At 38.0% G+C, this 24,536-nt stretch overlaps 1 protein-coding gene across 4 annotated transcripts in view; it reads right to left on the bottom strand.

Moving 5' to 3' along the window:
- The window catches only part of EPB41L4B (erythrocyte membrane protein band 4.1 like 4B), a 166,411-nt gene that overhangs the window by 56,917 nt on the left and 84,958 nt on the right, over positions 1-24,536 (bottom strand). For all 4 annotated transcript variants that reach the window (XM_042472585.1, XM_042472586.1, XM_042472588.1 and 1 more), the window contains 13 exons: positions 23,573-23,615; positions 22,464-22,542; positions 20,439-20,483; positions 15,065-15,117; positions 13,864-13,984; positions 13,616-13,703; positions 13,364-13,452; positions 12,579-12,648; positions 12,231-12,400; positions 10,952-11,061; positions 7,892-7,922; positions 5,578-5,611; positions 1,137-1,204 (listed from right to left, as the gene is read on the bottom strand). In XM_042472585.1, the coding sequence (XP_042328519.1) occupies positions 1,137-1,204; positions 5,578-5,611; positions 7,892-7,922; positions 10,952-11,061; positions 12,231-12,400; positions 12,579-12,648; positions 13,364-13,452; positions 13,616-13,703; positions 13,864-13,984; positions 15,065-15,117; positions 20,439-20,483; positions 22,464-22,542; positions 23,573-23,615 (1,001 nt within the window). The remainder of the gene's footprint in view (positions 1-1,136; positions 1,205-5,577; positions 5,612-7,891; positions 7,923-10,951; positions 11,062-12,230; positions 12,401-12,578; positions 12,649-13,363; positions 13,453-13,615; positions 13,704-13,863; positions 13,985-15,064; positions 15,118-20,438; positions 20,484-22,463; positions 22,543-23,572; positions 23,616-24,536) is intronic.

The raw sequence follows: 24,536 nt of genomic DNA, 5'->3' as shown, positions 1-24,536 counted from the left end.
GTGTTCTCAGAAACCTTTCCTATATGGAGATATGCTCCATATAACTGCATACACAATTAGTTCTGAAGTGCAGTGTAAGTATTTATTTTGCCTAAAGTATACTCACTGGGCAGTTGATGGGCACAGCACATTTTTCTCTAGACAGATTATCTTCATGGACTAAAATCCCTCCATCTAGAACATCCTAAGAATCTCAGCTCTGAAAACTATTTCACACATTATGCAGAGGAGCATATTTTAGGTGTACACAAGTTAGATGTACATCCAAAAATATAATAACCAACATAATCCTTTTCATAAATGCTGAATGTATTGAAAACATACTGAAATACAGTACATGCACTCAAGACTCAATGGTCTATAGAAAAGGCCTCAGCAATATTGTGATGTGGAAGTACACATTATGGCCAATTAAATATTCCGCCCCATAATATATAACAAGTGTTCACATTAAATACCTCCTTCCTCTCCCTATCCAATGATGTTGGGAAAGATGCTTCATCAGTTTGGGTGGAAGTAAGGATCAACATTCTTATCTAAGTCAGAGTTTTCAGGTTTCACCTGCAGTCTTTCCAGAATAAAACCTAGCGACTGCCATTTGTAGTGTAGTAACTTCATGGTACGTTCCATCAGGAAAATCTCGTACATAGGTCACTGTGATGAATATAACTGTGCAAAAATGTGATCACCAATAATATGTTCACATTTCCGTTCCCTTCTATAGATCAGACATTTCAAAACAATGTTCCATAGATTAAGCATTTTAAAACAATGTTTTAAAATATTCAAATGACACCATTTTCACTCAGAGTGCCTTTTGAATATTCAAACTGCTTCAAATATATTCTGCTCAGGACTCTTTCAACACTCTATAAAGCATGTTAGAAATATTCCAATACTGCTTTGGGTGGGAGATGAAGGGATTGAAACATAAAACAGCAGTTTTCTCATTATCAGCATAGTTAGAGCATAACTGTATTCAAAACTTCTGAACATACTGGCCATACACTTTTTTCTATGCTCATGTTGCACATGTGACACATACTGTATATTGATTTTTATTCCTCAATTAAGTAATATAATAGGGGTCCACCCCTCAGTAAAGCATACAGTATCAGGATAGACAAATTACTTACCTTACATTCACAGAAGGATGGGGATGCCAGTGTGATTGGCCAGAAAGTATATTTGGATGACACGGAGGCTGGAAATAAAATGCGAACCTAAGTGATCAAACTTTCATTATTTCATGACAACAGTTGAAATGTATATGACAGTTTTTAGGAATGAAAGGGGAAGTGTTATTCCAGGACATAAATTTTTCTGTGAATCAGCTATTAATATAGGTTCTAAGCAAAACCACAATAAGACATTTACTTTAATTATGAGGTTTAATTATGCAGTTTCATTTAAGGTTTAGGCTTTTGAAAATCAAGCTGGATCTAAATGTACAATGAACGGGAATAGTAGCAGAATCTTCAGGCAGAATCACAGCACTGTTGACTGGGAAAGCAAGGATGTAACTCTTCACTTAGTTTCTTCTCAAAGATAGCAATGAGTAATATCAGAAATGTTCTTCCTGCTGCAAGAAAGGCTACATCTGCACTGCAGAAATAAACCAATTTGACAACATGTGTCACCACTTTAACTGCCATGGCTCAATGCTAAGGGATCATAGGAATTGTAGTTTGCCACTGTATTCTGACAGAAGGCTAAAGTTTCACAGACTATAATTCCCAGAATTCCATAGCACTGAACCATGGCAGTAAAAGTGGAGACAAACTGGATTATTTCTTCAGTATGGATGCAGTTGAAGTATCCAAAAACCATGCAGTTTTCAAAGGCTATTATGATTTAGTACTTATTCGGCACAAAATTTGCAAGCAGTTGTTTGGTGCAGGAAATAACATTTTCTGCATGAAAAATTATATTTCAACAGAGAAATATTATTTTTTGTGCATAAAATGCTGTTTTCTCCACAGAACATGTTTTTTCTCTGCAAATCAACCATGTTCAATTTTTACATAGAATATATATATCCCAAATTATGGCATTTTCTGTGCATCAAATGCTGTTTTCTGTGCAAATTTTGTGCACAATGAATCCTGAACTGCGAATATCATCCGGGTGGCTTCGGGGCATGGCATTTTGATGCCACATATCCTGAAGCCACCCTGAAGCCACTCTGGCCATTTACACATGGGCAGCTTCATGATGCTCCAGCAGTGTGACATTTACATGGCTCACACCACCGCAGCATCATAAAGCTGGCTTTGGGCTTCAGCAGGGCCAGAAAAGTCAGCTTTTTGCCTGCTGAAAAACGAGTGGGTCTTAATCCACATTGGAGACTGCAGCGTGTGGCTGACATGGCCCCAATCTCTCTTCGGAAGGGGTGGCTTCAAGCCGCCCCTTCAGGGCCATCAGTTCCAGCCCTAAGTCATTTTTCCTCTCTACCTTGTTGCTCCCAAACTTGTCTTTGTAACATCTTCTTCGATGAATAGAACTGATGTTTTTTTTTGGGGGGGGGGGTTCAGGCTATGTGGCCATGATCTATAAGAGTTTATTCCTGACATTTCGCCAGCATCTGTGGCTGGCATCTTCTGAGAAGATATTGCTAGGATATTGCTAGGATATTGCTAGGGGTGGTGGAGATTATTAAAGCCATCTGGAGAACAGTTGAAACAAATACAGTATTAGGAAACTGAGGAAGTTCAGTTAGAGTAGGTTTTGGTGTAACAGATAACCAGAAGGGTTAAGAGATACAGAGGCTAGATAAAGGTTCTGTGGGAACTAAGAGTATGAGGGAATGTTTATAAAGTCAAGTGAAAGAAACTGTTAAACTTTGTAATTACTGAAGCAATTTATACACCATATCAATCTTGAATAACATCCTATAAGACTGTTTTCAACCTTGCTTGTAAATAAAATGTGTTCCTTTGTTTCATGGGGGTCATTTGTGAGAAATCCGAGTTCAAGGGTCTCCACACATAATTGGTGTCATGGTGGACACAGTGTAAAGGGATTTAAGAGATCTGGCAATGACACGGTGTCACCCCAACACATAAGTGGTGGTAGTTAGCGAAATAGTAGCAGTAGACTCTACATAACTGGTGGCAAGTGGTGAGGTAATTGCCAAGCCGTCACAGATGGCATCCACAAGGTTGCAGAAAGATGGAAGACTTATATGTCCCCTTCTGGAAACTCCTTTGTATTTAGAGGTGAAAACTCAATACCTTGATCCTCTTATGACCATATCAAAAAGTGACATTTTTGCTAGCATCTGGCCATTATGTGCTTTATCAAACAGCTAAGTATGTTAAGCTAGCTTGGATGAAAAGAGAGGATTTGAATCTGTTTGGTGATAAAATATAAAGTTATATATATATATATTACGTGAGTGTATTATTCAATTTGTATATGAGTTCATGCTTTTTTTTTTATAGTGCTTGCAAAAGTCTGGCTAATACAGAATAAATATGCTTGCTTGTTTGCTTGGCAATCATGGCAAATGGATGACGTTGTTTTTCATTTGTTTTATCTTTATAGGGTCTACATAGGTTCTTTATAGGGTCTATAATGTTTATATTTATGATACATACACACACATTTACTTGTAACTCATTAGGCCAGCGGTTTGACTTTGTTTTATGTAAGGTATTAAGATGGGGTGGTTGTCTTGGTTACAGTTGTTATGGAAGGGAGGCTTTGAGCTGACAATTTGCAAGTGTCTAGAGGGATAAGCTGCCTTTGTTTATACGGGTATCAGGAAGAAAGACAATTTGAATTGGTCAAGGGGTCAACAAATTTCAGTGACAGAGAATCCGTAAAGAAAATGATTGGTATGAAAGGTTTTGGCCAGGATTTTAAGAAGAAAGAAAGGGACAATTGGAGCCTTTTGGTGTACTTGGTTGGACTAAAACTGGTGGCTGAAAGAAGCGGTGCTCAGAAATAATAGAGGAGCAAACTTTTATATCAGAAAGAGCTCTACGGGGACATTTGGGGGCCACAGCTGGTTGCTGAAGAGAGGAGAAAGCCATAGTGCAAATCTGGGATGGCAGCAGAGCTAACTGCCAGAAGCTTTGAGGTAGAGGTATGACCAAAGGGAAATCAATTAGATCACAGAATCATAAAATCGTAGAGTTGGAAGAGACCACAAGGGCCATCCAGTCCAAACCCAATCTGCCATGCAGGAATTCTCAATCAAAGCATTCCCAACAGATGGCCATGAAGCCTCTGTTTAATGACTTCCAAGGAGGGGGACTCCACTACACTCTGAGGAAGTGTGCTCCATTGTCAAACAGCCCTTACTGTCTGGAAATTCCTCCTAAAGTTTAGGTAGAACCTCTTTTCCTGTAGCTTGTTTCCATTGTTCCGCGTCTTGTTCTCTGGAGTAGCAGAAAATAAAGCTTGCTCCCTCCTCAATATGACATCCCTTCAAATATTTAAACAGGGCTATCATATCACCTCTTAACCTTCTCTCCTCCAGGCTAAAGATCCCCAGCTCCCTTAGTCGTTCCTCATGGGACATGGTTTCCAGACCCTTCACTATTTTTAGTCGCCCTCCTTTGGACACACTCCAGTTTCTCCACATCCTTTTTGAATTGTGGTGCCCAGAACTGGACACAGTATTCCAGGTGGGGCCTGACCAAAGCAGAATAGAGTGATACTATTATTTCCCTTGATCTAGATACTATACTTCTATTGATGCAGCCTAAAATTGCATTGGCCTTTTTAGCTGCCACATAGCACTGTTGACTCATGTTCATTTTTATGGGTTATGGATTTATTGCTATGCTTTATAATGATTTTACACTTTTAAAATGTAATGATATTTTAATATAACTTTTTAAATTGTTTGTGTGTGTGTTTTAATTTTCAACTATTAAGCTTTTTCTTGTTTTAGCTTTTGTAAACTACCTTGAATCCCCATGCCAAGAGAAAGGAGAGATTTACATGTTTTTCTATAAATACATCCCTCTTATATTCTAGTCTCTAGTAGCAGTGTCAAGTCCATACTTACATCATATGGTCGAGCATACTGAGAAAAGGTTTTATATCTGAGAAAGCACTACAAATTTTATAGCTGAGGAAGCATTCCCTAAAATTACATCTTTATTAAAACTGTAGCATGAACCCAAGTCTCAGAGTGTTAAAAAATCAACAGCCCATAGTTCACAATCTCCACGGCTTCTTCCCACACCTGCCTCGTGCAATAAATGGTGTAGCAATGGGATTATTTTTGTTAATTCATCAAAGATGTATATTAAATGAAACAGATTATATGTCTAATATATATTTCTAACATCATCCAATGGATTTTCCCTCCTCACCTTTTAAAAGCTCCTTTATAGTCAGTTCACAGAAGTTCACATCCCTTTTAACCAAAGTCCAACTCACTTAGGAATCAATGGCACACTAAGGTGAAATCAAGGCAACATAAACTCTCTCTCTCATACACACACACACAAATAAAAACATGAATGGTGAGAGAAGGTGGTCAAACATGTTAGTTGCTTGGATCATGACATTATCAGTCAACATTAGTAAGATACAAAAACAATTTGGTATTCTCCTTACCTGATAGTTATGGACTTCTGGGTTATTTTTAGCACTAAAACAAAAAGACAGATAAGGTTTTTTTCCCCACAGCTCTCAAAAGATGCATCACAGAACCTTGCCTTGTGAAGAAAATAAAGTAGACTAAAAAAAAAATATTGCCAACAGGCAACATCTTTGCTTGAAAACCAGCACTTCCCTTCCATTGCCTGTGATACATTAGCAAAGCATTTGGATTATAAATAGTATAGACATTAGGATGGCAGCTCAATAAGCTACAGGTAAGGAAGATTTTTGTTTTCATACATGCACCATATCCATTTACTCTTTTCAGTCTTTTAACACACACACACACACACCCCGTTTGCACTGTTTGATGCAATACTCATACTCTTACAGCTAACCAACATAATAATATTCCCTCACTCTTCCAACCGCCATCTGTTCATAAATGTTACATAATGTGTTTTTTAAGCATTCTGAGACAGATGGAACATTCATAAAGATTCCATAATGCCACAGTAACTGACCCAGTGGATAGGGAGGGCTCATTTCAATCAAGTCAAGTATCTTTCCATAAGTAATGACAGATACTTCAAAGACTGCTATAGTTTCATTTGAACACCTGAAGACCTCTAAGACTCCTCTTCCCCTATTTGAGCTTAAAATTGAAACCACACAGACACTAACACTTCAAAACCTAGGGGCTGAACAGACATCATCCGGGTGGCTTCGGGGCATGGCATTTTGATGCTGCATGTCTGGAAGCCACCCTGAAGCCACTCTGGCCATTTACACATGGACAGCTTCATGACGCTCCAGCAGTGTGGCATTTACATGGCGCACACCACCACAGCATCATAAAGCTGGCTTTGGGCTTCAGCAGGGCCAGAAAAGCCAGCTTTTTGCCAGCTGAAAAACGAGTGGATCTCAATCCACGTTGGAGACTGCAGCATGTGGTTGACATGGCCCCAATCTCTCTTCGGAAGGGGTGGCTTCAAGCCGCCCCTTCAAGGCCATCAGTTCCAGCCCTAAGTCATTTTTCCTCTCTACCTTGTTGCTCCCAAACTTGTCTTTGTAACATCTTCTTCGATGAATAGAACTGATGTTTTTTGGGGGGTTTTCAGGCTATGTGGCCATGATCTATAAGAGTTTATTCCTGACATTTCGCCAGCATCTGTGGCCGGCATCTTCTGAGAAGATTTCTCTGAAGATGCCAGCCACAGATGCTGGCAAAATGTCAGGAATAAACTCTTATAGAATATGGCCACATAGCCCAAAAAACCCCACAAAAACTATGGATGCTGGCCATGAAACCCTTCGACTTCACATCAGAATGATGTTCTCAAAAGCTTGGCCAAACACTGTTGGTGGGACTTTAGGTTGGTCTAATATTAATGGTACAGCAGGAATACAGATACGGATTATCCATAACTCTTGAAAAAGGAAAAATGTGTGGTTATTTATTCTCTCTCTCTCTCTCTCTCTCTCTGTGCTTATAAATAGTCCAGGAAGAACTGAGGGTTGATGGAACTTTCATAATTTCAAATGTCTTGAAGAGCCCCTGGGTTAATACATGCAGGTTACCACCTCTAACACTAGAGATGTAAATCTTAAATTTTGTTCTCATAAGCAAGAACTAAGAATTTTATAATTTCTTCTTCCTGTAAGAAAACTATTTTAAATTGTGTAGTTTTCAGAGACTACCTACAGTTTAATAAAAAATAAAATAAAACTTTTATTTATATCCCGCTTTTCTGTGACATGACAATCAAAGCGGCTTACAACACGTTAAAATCCACATTTACAAATTTATGTCCCAAATCCCCCCCTTAAAACAGGATTAAACAAGTTACAATTAAAACATTATTATTATTATTCTGTACAAAACAACCGTGTGGTTTTCTTACAAAGAAAACAGCATTTTCTGGGCTGAAAACAATGTTTATGTGTAGAAAATGTTGTTTTGTACAGAGAGTGCTTTCCATGCAGAATAAGTGCTGAACTGCAAAGATACTCACCTAACTAGGATTCTCCCCCTCAGGGTTTCCAACAAACAAAAACCTGTTTTTAGACCCCCCCCCTTTAAAAATATTTTCAAATATGCTTTCCATCCCTTTTCAATACCAGCTCTGTAATGTTTTTGGATACCTATCTTCCCACCACCCATCCTGTGTCCTACCAAATGGTCACACATTTATGAACAAAGTGACACATCTGGATCATGATTCAGAAGTTGATTCAGATATATATTCCTATAGTAAGTAACTTTCTCAAAACCATGGATAACAGATGTCAAATGAAAGAATGAGTGCAGATGCTGGGTAAGACTTACCAGTGCTGTGATGGTTTGAGAGCATTGCTTGCTTAAAGGAAGAAAAAGAAAAGCAAAGTCAAATAATACAAATAAATAGCAAACTCTATGTACAGGTTAACACTCAATGAATCATGGCCAACAAGTAAGGGACCACAGGGGCTTGAAACATGTGTGAACAGTATTCATGCACAGGAAATGGCAGCTGATAGCCCCAATGTTATTGGACAGTGAATGTACTTTGGATTTTAGTCCAAACTTTAAAGGAGCTGTCAAAGGTGCTGCATATATATCATCCCCACATGATTTACTGCCCCACTGACACTGGAGCCATCTGCTGCAAAGACATACAAAATTGCCTCTCCCATCCCCAATTCCTATTTAGGAATATGGCACAGGGAAGGATGTTGCATTCACAACTGATTGCTTTTCAAAACCCACCTCAGGTGCAAAACATGAGTACTCAGTATAAAGCATACTTGAATTACTTTAAAAAGAGGGCTCAGATAAAATGGTGTGAGATCATTCTGTGAAATGGCAAATGCAGCTATACTTAGGGTCCTCACTTAGGAGACATGATATATAGCCACTTTCTTTCTCTGTAAATTGACTGGGTATACAAAAATTACCTACACTGAAAGTCACGTTCATACTTTCAAAACTATTACGTGCACCCAATGGGAAAAATTTAACTGAGTCACAGGGAATCAGGGCACATCAATTCCTAGATATGTGGAGGGGGGATGATTTGTTATGCTTTTTCAGGACAACCATTTGACTTGGCATTTGAACTCAAATTCCACTGCTGCCTTTTATTTACTTATCAGGCTCATCAGTCTGTCATCCGTGAAGGTGGTGGAACTGAAAACTGTGACTGTGCTTTTTAAAAAGTGGTTTTGTGTTCTGGAACTCAAGATTCCACCTCTCTCTTCTACTTGTCCAAGCAATTTTCAAGGAACCTATTTGATTTTGGGGAAATGGGTGTTTTGTGATTGACCCTGTCCATTATGGCATTTGTTTAGTGAATAGATAAGCCTTAATGGCAGCCACATTTTGGGAAGGTCTAAAACATATTAAATCTGAAAAAGGTTGGGGACTCCTAAAGGATAGAAATTTCTAGAAATGTTTAATCCATGGACAAAAAATGGTCTACATCCCACTTTTCTCTCACAGATAAAAATTGAGAAAAAAAACATGAAATGTTTAAATTTTTATCTTTCTTTACTAAAGTCATGTAATGTTTGTAAGGGAGGGAGATCATGGTGAACTGACCACAAAAACAGTAACATTGTGAGTCGTACACATCAGTTCCATTTCTTTGTATTCCTTTATATCCTGGCTTTTCACCAAAACTAGATCTCATGGCAACATACAAATTGAGAATTATAGGTAACAAAACAAAAAGAACTACAGATAAATAAAACAATTACTTAACATTATTGTTATTATTTAATAAATTGCTATTTGCATGATAATCACACTATTCGTTCCTGGTATAAAAATACTGAAAGCCATAGCGGTATTGAGGTTTGAGTGTTGGACTCTGGAGATCAGGGTTCAATTCCCCACTCAGCCATGGAAACCCAATGGGTGACCTTGGGCAAGCAACACACACACAGCTCCAGAAAATCCTGTATTACGGTCACCTTATGGTTGTCATAAGTCAGAAATGACTTCAAGTCACCCAACAATAAGAACAACAACTGAGAATGATCTGATAATAAGATAAACTAAAAATACTCTAGCACTCTGATAAAAGCTACACTAAAAAGAATGTGGCTGGCCATTTTGACCTTGCCATTGTTACAGGCTGACAACTATCATGTCCTGGAGTTCTTCATACTTACCATCTAGATGTTTCATAGGTAAAAACACTGAGTCATATTATCAAAAAATATTTCCTTTTCTTTGGGACCTAGAGAAAACTCAAGTAAGGTGACCCATTATGAAAAACTGGTCAGGCTGGGCCCTGCTCCACACAGAGAAAGGCCTCTGGGGTGCCTCATATAATTCTTACAGATATCTATCTCTGTTTCTCCTTGAACATTCATTTCCTTGTTCCAGCTCCAAGGACAGTAAACAAACAGGTGAAGTGCCATGTATTTTTCCCAGACTGGCATTTCTCTAAGTTGGCTCATAGATTTTCTTCATATAGCTTCATACAGAGAGTTTGTGAATCTGCTAACTAAACTTACTATTAAAATGTGTTTAATTTTCAATACAACATATTGCTGAACTCTTAAGAAATCTAGCATTTCTTAATTTTTGCATGTTTGTAAGATTCAGGCAGGAGGTCAAACTTGGAAACAAGAAAACACAAAAGTAATTCCTATTAGTTTGGGCTCCTCTGTGCAGTGAAAGCATATACAGACAGTACTCCTTTTCAGAAACAGCTGAGAAGAAAAGGGAAATATCAGGGAACCAAGACTCATTGAATGCTTATTTTTACTTTATTAAATCCTTGTTAGACACATTATCTGAGCTACCAGCAATTTCTGCTGCTTTTGCTTCTTCATTTTTATAATCTTCAACCCCCCCTTAGGCCTGGATCATGGCTTTGGCGCAGCTTCCAGACTCTTAGGACGCAGGCATCATTAAAGCAGCATACCTTCAAAGTGACTCGAAGCAGCTTTATTTTGGCCTGTCTGTATGGGGCCTTTGTTACTGTTTCTATTTCTTTCTAGATTAAGGGTATTTCTGAACACAGGCTCATTTTTTTCATATGCTGCAGAAGGGGAAGCAGTCTGAAATGGGTGAGAAGCAAATGGTTGTATACATGGAGAACTTCTCCCTCTAGCCCTTTGTATTTCTGTTCAAGCCATGATCCATTCTCATACTGAAGACACAGATTACTACTACTCAGTTGCTGTGTTTTAAAATTTCTGAAAACTATGGGGAAAATGTGCCACCGTACTTGGAAATAAAATGAAGCACTAATGAGACATAATGCATATGGCAAGCAGTATAAAAGAAATAGAGGAAATAAACTATAATTTTAGTTAAGAATTTGTTCAATTAAAATGAGATATAAATGTGATATATAAATTGACATACAAAAGTGAGTTAGCTGTGAATTCTCACCTTTGAAAGTTGAATGCCTTCGGGATGGATATCTCTTGCTAGGCCGTCTTTCAAACGTACTGGTCCTGCGTAATCTGGATCCATGTGTTGCTTGGTACTCTGTTCGGCCACTTTAAAAAAAAGAGTCCCTAAGATTATTGATGTACCATGGAGTCCCATACACATCCTCTCAGAGGTTTCATTGAGTTCATTGACATTTCCTCCCAAATATGCTGGTATAGCCACCACCCTTCCAAATGCCCATCCCAGTACATACAGATGCAACCACTATTATAAATACAGGAAACTGGTCTTCCTTTTCTGTAACCTTTGTAGCAATGGCTTAATCCAAATCCTTCCACATTAGCAATGTAAATTATCACTCAGGAAGGAGAGTTCTTTCAAAGTAAAAACTAATGAATTATATCCAGCAATGGCAATCTGTAATTCTGTACAAACTTTCCCACCTGTATCCCCCAGACTAACAGGTTTTCTCTACACAAGCATGCCCTGTTTCAAATATAGGCATTAGAATTTCATTCAAGGAAGGAAAAAAACAGACAGACAACATATCTAGTTAATGTCAATGGGACCGTCTCTCTGTACAGTATACAACTTTCTTACTCTGGAGCAACCCATCCCACCTCCATCATTCCTTCCAACTCACCACCAAATCATCAGAGGGTAATAAAGCGATTGCAAACTATAAAACATATACATCCCTGTGTCCTTGATTCATTATGCCCCCTGTGTTTTAGATCAATACAAGGAAGGGAGGAAAGTACAAGACCTTATTCCAAATATATAACATTTTCAGATAAATTCTACATCACAGTTCTGTCAGATGTATTTGCACAACCTATTCCTGAAGTTTCAGCTCTCTGGGTTACCAACCTTCCAGCCGGCCCACACTACTTCTTAACAGTGCTTATTAACAAAACAACCATTTCCCCTCTTTCGCACTGTTTCTTAATAGAGGAATCATCTCTCTCTCTTTAGCTTCCCCCTTAATTCCAGCCTTCCTTCCCAAAATTCCATCGACTTTGATTGACTGAAACCAACAGAGAAAGGACTTCATTCTCATCCATCACAATGTAATTTCTCTAAATAAAAATGTAATCATCTGGACATTTATAGAATGCTTCCAAACAGGAAAGCTTTCACAATTTGGAAAAAAGAATCCTCTCCCTTGCTCTTCAGTATAGTAGAATATAATAGAGTAACTATCCAACTTGTCAAACATTTTGTTGTCTAGTTAACTTTTTTAGATTTCTAAAACATCATATAATATCAAAAGTACCTGAATCGGAAGCGGGATCCCAGTCTGATAAAATCTGGCCGGCTAGATTTACTGTTAGCAGGCGTGCGCAACCGGAAGAAGGCATGATGTTCTACTGCACATTTCCAGAGGTGCTTACATGTTTTGGCATTATCTAATCTGAAAACAAAAGTGTGCTCCTGCTCTCTACCCTACAAGAGAAAAACAAACAAACCCTCTTATTAAGATCTCACCCATAGAACTGAATGAGAAACAATGTCTAGAAGAAGAATTTGAACAGAGAATGTGCTGAGTCCCACCAGTACCTATTAAACTCACATTCAATCTGGACAATTCCAAATCTAACTCAAAGTAACATGAAAAGGTTACCTGTTCATCATCTTCTACCACCACAAGTGTCAGCTTGCTCTTTTTGAAGTCCATTTTAGTGATCTTAGGCCTAGGCACATGTAAATACAATATTAAAATATTGTTGATACACAAGGAAAATAAAATATGCGCCCCAAATATTTACAACTTGGCTGCCACTTTACTTGTGTATTTCTTCACTGCTTTACATCTCTTTCTTTCTCTCTCTCTTTGCATTTCCCCTAATTTATAAAGGATGTCCAATATTGAACTTTTTTTTAACTATTACTTTCTTGGGTAGCCTAAGTAAAAGACAGTTATGTGAATGAGGAAAGTCCATGGTTCAAATTTTACCTTAACCATGAACTTACTGAGAGCCAGTAAGTGTATGGTTTGAGTATTGTACTACAACTCTGGAGACCTGGATTCAACTCCCAGCTTGCCCATGAAATCCAGTGTGTGACCTTGGGCAAGTCCCACTCTCCTTAGCCTTAGTAGAAGGCAATGGTAGTAGAAGCCAATAGTAGAAGGCTTCATCTGAACAAATCTTGCCTTTTCTCCCACCCACCCATCCTTTTAACTAGGAGGAGGGGAGTTAGATGTGGTTTTTCCACATTCACAGAGGTCTTGCACCCCTAACCCCTGTCAATGTGGAACTGTATATTGTATGCTTTGAACTGAGTATACTGAGGTGCTCTCTAAATATGAAACATATTCTCATTGACATACAGACACAAAAGAACTGCTCAGCATTAGAGGAAAGAAATGCATCAAATGCTGATTAAGTGTAAGCAGACATGACTCACCAGAAAAATAAGCCTATTTTGTTTGCTCCTTCAAAGATTAAGATACCAGTTGGCGTCAATCCGAGAGCATAGTCACAACCATCTCTTCCCTACGAACAGATAATTGTGTATTAAACACAAAGTTCTTATCAGAAAGCTTAGAACAGAAAGTGAAGTAGGGTAAAACATGATGCATTTAGTCAAGAAATGCTCACATTCTGTGATCACCTTTTTCATAATCTACAGACAAAAAAGGTAGAATGAATATCTTACCTTAACCACATGCATATCTACCCCATACATTTCTAACCACTTCGCTTTGTTCAAGTAGCACATTTCTGCCTGGGCAGGGCTTTTCCCCCTATGAGATAAAAGGTGAAAAATCCTTAGAGATCCAGTTTTGCAAATGTCAACATAGAATCTTTACTTTCTTTTTTAAAAACTCAGATTCTTGATCATATATACTAAACTGTCATGCGCCCTCATCTCAATCAAGCCATAACTGCATGAAGCTACTATACCTGAACTCTTTCCACTTCTGAAAAATTTCAAATTCCATTGCTTCAGTTTGGTTACGAGCAAATCTGAATTCTGACACAAGTTCCGGGTTGTGTTCAGGAAGTTCACAGTCACCTTCCTCAGCTGCAAAAGTTGGAAATTCCAAATAAAACATCACTCTAATACAGTGTAACCATTGTCTTCATCATATTTTTGAGACGGTCCTAAGGTAGATGTTTCTAGAAGATACTGGTACCATACCATTTAAAATTTTCTAACCTAGATAAATTCAGAGTAAACACACACTAACCAATGGAGTAAACAAAGATATAGACACAAAATGAAGATGTAGGTAGTATGAGCATAGCTGCTGAATGTACAGATGGATGTATACAGCCCACTCAGATGTTCTTTGAACTCATGAACATTTCTGTAAGTTTTTATTTGAAGAAGTATTCAAAATAGCCACTTTTCTTAATTCTCTTGACAGAGGTATTAGTTTTTCTTCCCAATTGGAATGGCAGAATTTTTTTTTTTGCTGATTCTTGTTTCCAAAGCCTATTCTAATTATTCTTCTAATAAAAAGTCTGGATAGAAGAAATAATATACATTCTTTTAAGAAAGATATTATAAATTATTTTTTTCTTAAGGGAAAAGAAAGTGTAAGCAATATTCATACAACTTATTCTAGAGAAAAATTACAATACTTTAACTGAACCAATCAGTATTAGAACCAACCCATTTGATACACTTGTGTAAATATTTCACATAGACGGTGCCACTAATGTCAGTCTGGACTGACGCCTAAAATTTATACCAAAAAAAAATGGCTATGTTGTTCAAATTTACATATTGGTTTCATTAGTTAACTATAAGTAACCAATAGCTAAGTAAGGCTTGAATGGAAATGTTTCTATAGAGTTCAGATTCTGATCAGACATCAACAGGCATAGCTCAAGGCAAAAATTTTATCAGCTTTTCTCTCTAGAAAGACAAGAACCACAGACTTGACTACCTTTTCCTCTTAAGGCCAGTTCTTTGGTTCAAAAAAAGTCATGCTTCCTGGCACCATCCCACCACCATGCACCGGATATAAATGTACTGTGCTGTGTACACAAATAATATGAATTTGCAATAATTCCAATGATCTTGAAAACACTGAATCCTGGCTCATGTAAATGAGCAGTCAACATTTTGAAACCAATAAACTAGTGATAGACATACCTTGGAGGCACAAAGCTGCTAGTTCTATAGCTGTTTCATAAGGGCATTTTAATCTTTAAAGAAAGATACAGAGTATTTTGATCAGTAAGAATAATCTCTTACAGTACTTATCTTCACTGAATTAACTTTACATTTTCTTCATTTATTACATAATTCATATTGTTCCTCTGTCATAGAAGGTCTTCAAGGTGATTAAAAACAAATAATTTAGAACATAATCAAAATTGCTGCTAATTAAAAAAAACTTATAGGAATTCACTCACTCTGTGTTTAGACTGCAGCAGGGGGTGAGGTTAAGAAGCAAGTTATTCTATCAGTTTTGCTCAAAACCAGATCCATCAGATCTCCACCTATCACCTGGCACCAGCTATTCCATCATGTTGTAGTAAAGGGAAAGACAAGAAGCAAGGCCACTCCATCAGCTTTGCTGAAATTCCACTTGGCACTGAACTGTTTCAATTCCAAGTAATCATTATAGCGACTATACAGCCGCTCCCCTTCTTTCTTTGCGGGGAATCCATTCCAGAATCCCTTGCGAAAATGGAATTTTTGCATATATTCAAGCCCCATTGGTTTGAATATAGGAGCCCCATTCTTTCCCTCTCCGTTTGTCCCTCACGCCTAAGCAAGGGACTCAAGTCTGAAGACCGTGAGAATGGAGGGAGGACTGTATACGTTTAGAAACTAATCACCAAGTTTGCTTTTTTCTGTCTTCTTTCATAATCTTTTTCTCCTGTATTTGTGTCAGGGCAAAATGAGTGCTGCCATCTCTTCCCTTTATGGCTGTGTTCTGCAAGGTCTTTGATTCTTGAACCTGCTATGGTTCTTTTAACTTTGGTTTTAAAATACTTTAAAGGAATATTTTTACTTTGTTTAAAAAGTTTCAAAGGAAAGAGACAGAAACTTATTTTTACTGACCATATGTAAACCACTGTGGGAGCTTTTTCAGATGGAGAGCAGGTTAAAAATACTACAAATGCACAAATAACTAAACGAACTTAACTGCATGTCCATGCACAGTGGATCCACCAAGATATATAGCAGCAGAATCTCTCCTCATTTCTGTAAGACATGCGTGTGGTGACATTGAAGAACTAGTGACACAGGATTGCCTAATAGCAGTACATTAGGGGTGGGCACCATCAGCAGGTTTAGGAACCAATTTTCAGCCTCTGAGAACTGAACCTATTGCTACTGGTGGTAGAAATAAATTCACTGGTATTAAAGGGGGGGGACCACACTTCTGTTTTGTTTAAAACATTTTCCCCCTTTGGGACAAAGCCTGCAGGAAACATGTGCCTTATTCTAATCAAGAATTAGTTTGTAAGAGTATAGTTCTGGCTAATCCTCATAAAAGAACATAAAAATAAAAAAGGTCACATTGATCATAAGCAAAATTCCAACCTCCATATTAATAAAATACTAAAAAGACTGACTTGATACTGAAGTTACTCTGTTGGCATGGAAAGAGTGTTAAGATGAAATGGGGGAAGAATGGTTTGCAGACATGAAATTCATGGATGCAATAATTTCAGACTGCACCAGGGATACCTCTTAGAACTGCTGAGAACAAGGAATAATTCGTGGTAGATTCCTTTTATTTGATCAAGTTCTGGCAATCTCAAAAGCTTGCACATTTCTGTAAAATTTAGTAGTGGATCCTAAACAGCAAGAAGACTATTTCATACCAAGTGGAGTTGGACTTTATTCTCTTACAGTTCATCCATTTGAACTCTCAGTTAAGACTATTCATTTTGTTATCTCTTAACCCTTTCAATACAGAATCTATCTCATTTCTCTTTGCTTCCACTTTCTTTTTCCTCCAAATATGTTATACTGATTTTGTCATGACCTCTCTCAAACTAAACAGCAATTTTGCAAACAGTATTTAAACACAAAATCAGTACAATAATTTTCAAGAAAATAAGTATCTTGTTTTTCCCTCCATGCACATATATATCTTAAGCAAATTCCAGGCTCCAAACCACAGACCTCCACAAATCACAATGTGTGATTGGAGGGGAATGATAAGTAAGACTCTAGAAATTTATCATGATTGTCAGGTTTGACTTTTTTCTTTTAAGTAAAATCTATAGATGTGGTGCTAGCTGTTCTGCAAACATTTTATAAAGCTATCTGTCCCTGGGGATTTATACTATTTCAGTTTATGGATAGCATACAGTATTTTAGAAAAGCAAAAATTTAAAAATTCTGGTCTTCTGGGATGAAATTTGGGACAATTGTGCTTTGAGCGAATTCATTTAATCATGTTCGATTTGTTTGCTCTCTATCAGAAAGCAAACAAACTGAACACAGATGAAATGAATTCACTCAAAGCACAATTGCTCAAAGCACAAACTTTTGGAAAACATTTAATCTTTGACAGTTCATATATTTCCCCGCTTTTATCATTTATTCATGTGATCTTTTTTCCTATTGCAATTTCCTAAATATTTAGAATTTGGTTTCCATGTTTATAGTATTAGTTTAACCAGTGGTCCCCAAACTTTTTCTGGCTACCACCCCCTTTTGTCTTGAGTGACAATCCTAGTGCCCTTCCCTCAATATTTCTTGATATGAGGTCTACTGTTCTACTGCAAATCCAAAATAACCAATCTTGATCACTTTGCACCTCAGCAACCTGGGAACAGCAACCAAGTAGCTGGCTGAACAAGTAGAAGCCTCTCTCTCACCCAGGCCATCCCTCCAGCCAAGGCCAGTGCAGGCAAGAGGCCTCTTGGTTGCTGCTCAGCAGTTGTTACTCCCAAGGTGACCAAGTGCAAAGGGGGAATCTTCTCCCTGGTGTGGAAGGACTCTCAACCCTTTGTTGGGGTGGAGAGGAGTGAAGCTGTTGTGTGTGTAGGGGGGTTACAGAGGACACATGCCCTGGACTGAAGACTGGCGCAGATGGGGAAAGGGAGAAATTTTAACTACAGGAGCTGTGCCAAGGTGAAGGACTCTTTCCAAGAATTAATCCCAGATATTCCTTCCTCTCCTTCACCAGAGACATGTCTTCCCTACACAGCTTCAGATATTCTCTACACAAACATTGCTTCTTCTGTTACCTCTTCTCTCAGCCTGTACAATGAAAGAAAACAGGCAGAGCAGAGTAGCTCTATCTTGCCAGCCAAGTCCCAGAAGAGCTCACAAATCTTAAGCAGGGTCCCAAATTTGAAAGCTCATTTTTGTCACCACTTCTCCTCCACTGCCACATGCTTTAAACACTCCTTGCTCCTGTCAATCAGTCAGTCTGTTCCAAAATAGTGCCATTCTGAGCCATAGAAGTGACATACTGTGCCCGACCCTCGCAAGTTTCCTAACCACCACTGCCATCACTAGTGACATGCAGCTAAGGGAGTGAGCTCATGGGGGGCAGGCCAAGAGTGGGACACACCACCACACTAAATGATCAGTGAGGCTGTGCGGTGGTTTTAAGGGACCTCAAAAAGACATTTCATGCAACCCTCATGCCCACTGTGGTCCTAAAGGCTGCTGGTTCCCTCGTGTATCAATACTTTGACTGACGCCCCCCCTGCCACATCCTTTCATCCTCACCGGCCCCTGCGGGGGGGGGCATATCACTCACTTTGGGAATCATGGTTTAACTATTTGAAGATTATGGCAATTTTGTTTATTTCTAAACATTTGGGGGGTCATGTGTGCTGTTACTTATCTTCTTTTATTTTGTGTTTTCCACCCCTAGATAACTTACTTCCAATGTCTTTTGCATTCCATTTTTTAATATATGGCTTTAAAAAAAACATGGTGGTATTACCCATAAGACAAACGTTGACCTCTTCCCATTAGCACAGTACTTTTAGCTGTTTCAGAAAAACAGCACTATAAGCATACTGAACAAATCCAATTTACCAAACTACCTACACGTAACATGGCAACATGTTTCAATTTCATTGACTGGTCTTTACATTTTATTTACCTCCTGTCAACTCTTCTGTTTTGGGGTGTGTGTGCAAATCCTGCTTGCTTTATGAGACGCCTACGCCTTTCTTCTGACATCTTAAGCTTTTTTTTTTTTTAAGAACATGTCTTCTTCTCTTCCTGACTCTGCATTGTCATCTTGATAGCTAGGTTAAGTGATAAAGGTTTTCTTTGCTCTTTGCCCCCAAGGATGACCGCTGCTGTTGTGTTTAGCTGTAGTGTGATTTTTATTGATTATTCCACAGTTACTGGAATGAAACTATTGGGGGGGAACCTTAACATAGTTACATTGCAAAAGTAATGTAATAAAAAGACCATCGCTACTTCTTGGTGTAAAAATATTACTAGTTTTCTTTAAAATAAAGAAAACATTTTAGGAACATTTAGACAAGATTTTGTTTTCATATTCTATGCTTCTGTATTTTAAACAAGAAGGGGGTAAGTCAACCCCATATGCATAGGCTGTGGGTGAGTGGACGCGGAAAGCCAAAAAGAGATGCAGTAGATCAGAGACAAAAATGTAACTGTACAGGATATTAAATGTCAAGCTTTACAACTGCCTTCCCCAACCTGGAAGTTCCTGCTATGGTCCCAAATACAACAATCTTATTGTAAACCACACCATCCCCAGCCAGCAATTAGATTATTATATTTGTTTGCATCTGGAAAGTGCCAGGTCAGCAATGTCAACTTCAATTCCCAAAAGAGCACTGTTGCAAAAGCCAATGTCACATATGCTGCTTGTGGGCAATGGTGTTCAACCATAGTATTATATACCATGGTCTTTGCTATTTTCTCTGTTGGTCTTTTTCTGCATGCTTCTTGTAGGGTTACATCCTAGAGAACTTTTTAAGATGATATTTGGGTCAAAATAAATTATTTATTATTACATAACTGATACTATATATCATTAAGATTTATTCAAATAAAGCTCTCTCCTATCTCAATACACAGAGCAGTGATGCTCACATCCTACTACATTTTACAGTGTAATCTGAGTATCTGATGTTTAGAAACACAGGCACAAAATGGTTTGCCACTTAAACACTTCTCAATCATGTTAATGTTCATTATGACTCTCTCTAACCCAACTTAATAGGTACTGATTTAGAAGCTGGTTGTTGAACTGCCAGCTATATGTATATATAATAATCTCTGTATCTTGCAGCTTCTTTTTACATTTTTAAATCTTTATTTTCCACTATGTTTTGTTATTGTCCTTTTATGACTGATCTATGATCATAATAAAGTTGATTGATTGATTGATTGAAATTAAGTTAACTGCACACTGCTTGCTGAAATCTTGTGCTTAATAAGATCGAGGACTTTTTAAAAAAATCATAAGGTTTTTATGTTCTTAACAGATGTACTTTGTTTTGAGCATCTTCTGACAGAAAATTTGATTTAATAATTATAAAAATGATGATGAACTTACTTTCCTGAAAGAATGTCTTGCCTCAGCTGTAATACAAACAGGTACCTAGCAAATATATAAGCAAATAAATAAGCAAATAAATAAATAAATATCACTCTCACTTTCTAACTGTTCCCCAAACTCTTGAAATAACATAGTTCTTTTGTATCAGCACTTTCTAAGCACTTTCTAGTAAAAAAAAATCAAATCATATCAAGAAGCAATTTAGCAAATTTTAGCCTTGAAATCCCTACATATAATTTTTAACTTCTATGCATTTTCCTGGAAAGAATGGCCAGAATGAGAGCTTATTCCTATCATTTGAGGATTTTTATAGAGATGTTTATTGAAGAAATTAGTTAAACATACTTTTGGCCAGCAGTTAAGCATTCCTTTTCTAGTTATACTAGAAATTGAAGAGTAATAAAGTAGTAGTGACACAGTGAGATAGGAGTGCATCTATTGCCTCTATCACTTCTGGAAACAGCATACCCTTTTGTAATAGTCCAAAAAAAGTCATTATATATAATGAGACTTGAGCATCCACGGAATCTGGCATCCATGAGGCGTCCTGAAGTTAAACCTCAGTAGATACCAAGGGCCCACTGTAAATTGGGAAGTGATCAAACAGGCTACCTTCCTCCTTTTTACTGCTGGATTCAATATTCCTTGGCTCCTGGAAGCCACTTGGAATTCTCAGTCATTGCTTACTGTTTGGTGTCTTGCCTCCCCACCTCAAAGTCCCCCAAGAATGCAGAAGGTACTAACATATCTATTAGTGACTGCATTTTGCTGCAAAGCTGATAGACATGGAACCACTAATCTTGGCACTGGAAAGAAAAAAAAAATGGGGACTAGCCACCAACAAACATTTCAGCTCTTTCTCAACCTGGGAGCAACTTTTTAATCCCCTGAAAATAGGAGGAAGTACTGTCTTCCCACACTTTCCAGAAGAATCATTCCCCTGATATGCTTTAAAGTTTGAGGCATAAGTAGCAGGACAGAGTGGGAAGGAAGAAAAGGGGGGATTTTTTTTTTGGTTCTTTGCTTCCTTTCTGAAATGTGAGGATGACAGCTTTTTACAACGTGGATCCACTGGGCCCTACCCATCTCTTCAATGACATTAAAACCAGCCGTGGGACCAAGGGATGATAGTTACCTCCTCGCACCATCTTCAACCCTTTTTCCCCTTTCCAAATGGCATCTTTTACACTTTATAGGCTCTGAAATCCACATGCTCTCGGGTCTTTAAACATATTTATGTTTATTTTAAATTTATGCCCACACATTAGCGAATACTCTGTAGCAGGGGTGGAAATGTTTGCAAAACATGGGTATATGTGGCCTAAAGTCCCTTTCTGTGGTTCCCATCACACCCCCAAGTTTTGATTTAAATAGCCCATTTTCCTGCCAAAATAGTTGTTGCAGTTAGTTGCCAAAGTTCTGGAGGCAACCTTAGAAAAAGCCACTTTGAAAGATGGTGTATACTTATTGTACATCATCATAAAGTACTCATTTGTTTATTGCATTATAGACAGAGTTAGCTATAATTTTGTAACCGATCAGGAGGATATCAGCTGCCTTGCAAAAATCTCTGATACACAATATAAACCAGTACCTTCTAGCTGGGCAAAAGATACAGGAATCCAAGAGCTGACCTCTTTGGATATTAACAGTGTGGGCTCTCAGCCATTAGAATGTGTTTAAGTAGTTAGTGGAGTCTAGAATCACAATTAATCTAGAGAATGGGGTTTGAGTACAAGCTGCTCTGACAGGTTCTCTCAGAGTCACTTAATCAAAGGAATGCTATAACAATTGTATAATTCTGCAAAGGTCCAACAGAGCCTTAATTATAGGCACTAATCCTGCTAGGAATGCAAGATTTCCAACAATAACAACAACAAATTTGATTACAGCCAATTTAACCCCATTTGAGCAAATGTTGCACACAACATTAAGTAACACCAGGATAGCAAAACACAACATTTATCTTCAGTGCCATCCCCATTTCAGGTATTATAGTTGCAATTCAAAAGTACTTTCTACCTTGTGAATTCCTCATGGAGGTTGTTTGGTTCTGACGAATAGTATTTGATTCGAAAGTTAAACATATATGGTGGCTCACCTATATAAATAAATAATTTAAAAATGTTAAAATGAGAAGCCATGCAATAAACAAGTTAAAAATCATACCCATATTTCAATTCACTAAGGGGATCTGTGACAGGACTGAAGCTTCTGGCACAGTCAGAACTGTGTGGTGTAAAAGGCAGATTAAGGAAGGAGGGGCCAAAAACATATCTGCTGAAGTGAGAAAGCAGAGTAGGCTATGAAATGAGAACAAGTCAACCGAGAGGAAACCTAAATGCAACAGTGGCAACCAAAAAGGTTTATCACATATATGCCATGTTGATGTCTAAAGAATATATGGGCCCGAAAAGAAAGACCAAAATAAAGCTGCTTTGGGTCACTTTGGAGATATGCTGTTTAAATGATGCATGCGTCCTAAGAGGCTGGAAGCCATGCCAAAACCATGCTCCAGTCCTAAGGACTAGAGCGCAGTTTTGGTGCAGCTTCTGGCTTCTTAAGATGCATTTGTAATTTAAATAGCATACTTCCAAAGTGACCTGAAGCAGCTTTATTTTGGCCTGTCTGTTCAGGCCCTATATAACTTTAGCACTGAAAGAAGCACTCCCTCTAGCACCTCCATTTCACATCATTACTCAAACTTCTTTTCTTCCAGTACAATCACTATACAGTAGAGTTGCACAACCCAGGGACTATATGCAGTATTCCAAGGATGCAAAGCCAGCTTCTGCAAAGTCCCCTGCTGTTATCACCGATTCCTCCCCCAATTCTCCTCTTTCATTATTTGGTTTAGGTTCCCTCCAGCAACCTAAAAGTTGTCTTGATTGCTATTTCTCTGTTGGCAAATCTGGATCACACCGTATATTTCTAATCATGTCAAAGCTGGCAAAAAAAATATGAATGCATGAAATGTTACCTGTAGAAGAATTAAAATGCTTAAAGCTCGATTACACACACAACTACCTTGCTCTAAATATCATAAATTTAGGAAGATAGCAACTAGAGAGCAATTTGAATCTCTACTTGGAAAACATTTAAGAATCAAGATGCAGATTCATCATACTTACTTTTTATTTGCTTCTTAAGGAGTTTTGAAAGGTCCAACCAGTGCTATGAAAAGAAAACACTTTTCTTAATAAACATTGCAGGATTTCATTTGCCTTTTATGGCAAGAGTGGACAACTTGTTATCCACCAGATGTTGTTGGATTAAATTTCCCATCAGTCTAGCTGGGACAGCCAAGGATAAGAGAAGGTGGGATTTACAATCCAACAACTGAGAGGACTTTAAAGTGCACACCCATTTTACAATTTACAGTCTGCCTTTATCTAGTGGTCAATAGGCATTTGACTATTTGTCTGCTTGCACACTAGTATGCACTATTGTGCACTACCATACTTTCTTCATTCACTTTTGAGCCTCTACTGCTGTGAAAAAAAATAATCTGATTTTCCTTGCCTATCTACTGTTTTAGGGCCTCATCGCAGGGCATTGCTACACCTATAGACAACCTAGAAATCTGCCTGATCCTGGCTCATTGTGTTCAGCCAACTTTTCACCATCAGGTCAACCAAAACCTGGTCACCTGCTTTGTCTTTTTTAGTTCTGGTCATATGAAAATCTGCAAGTGTTATTTCACTGCTGCACAGACTAGCCTACCAAATGAGGCCCAACCCCTTTGTGTTTCGGTTTCTCTGTTAGCTCTTCTACAGGCATTCCTCCAAAGGAATTATTATTATTATTATTATTATTATTATTATTATTATTATTTACTTATACTCCGCTCTTCAGCCAAAAGGTTATCAGAGCGTCTTACAAATTGTTAATTGGACATTTCCCTGCCCTCAGTCTTGCAATCTAAAGAGATAAGACACAAAAGGAGAAGGGAATGGGGTGGGGAAGGGTAAGTTCTTGGCTGTATTAAAATGCACATTGCTTGAAATACTGGTGCACACTTCGGTGTTCAATGGACAAGTTGGTCATCTAGCATAACCATGTGGAAGACTAACATGCATAATTCAGTTTGTTCTA

The sequence above is a fragment of the Sceloporus undulatus genome, chromosome 6, assembly GCF_019175285.1.
Source record: "Sceloporus undulatus isolate JIND9_A2432 ecotype Alabama chromosome 6, SceUnd_v1.1, whole genome shotgun sequence".
Lineage (NCBI taxonomy): Eukaryota > Metazoa > Chordata > Lepidosauria > Squamata > Phrynosomatidae > Sceloporus > Sceloporus undulatus.
The sequence above is the reverse complement of the archived record's forward strand: the minus strand, read 5'-3'. Positions and strand labels throughout refer to the sequence as shown.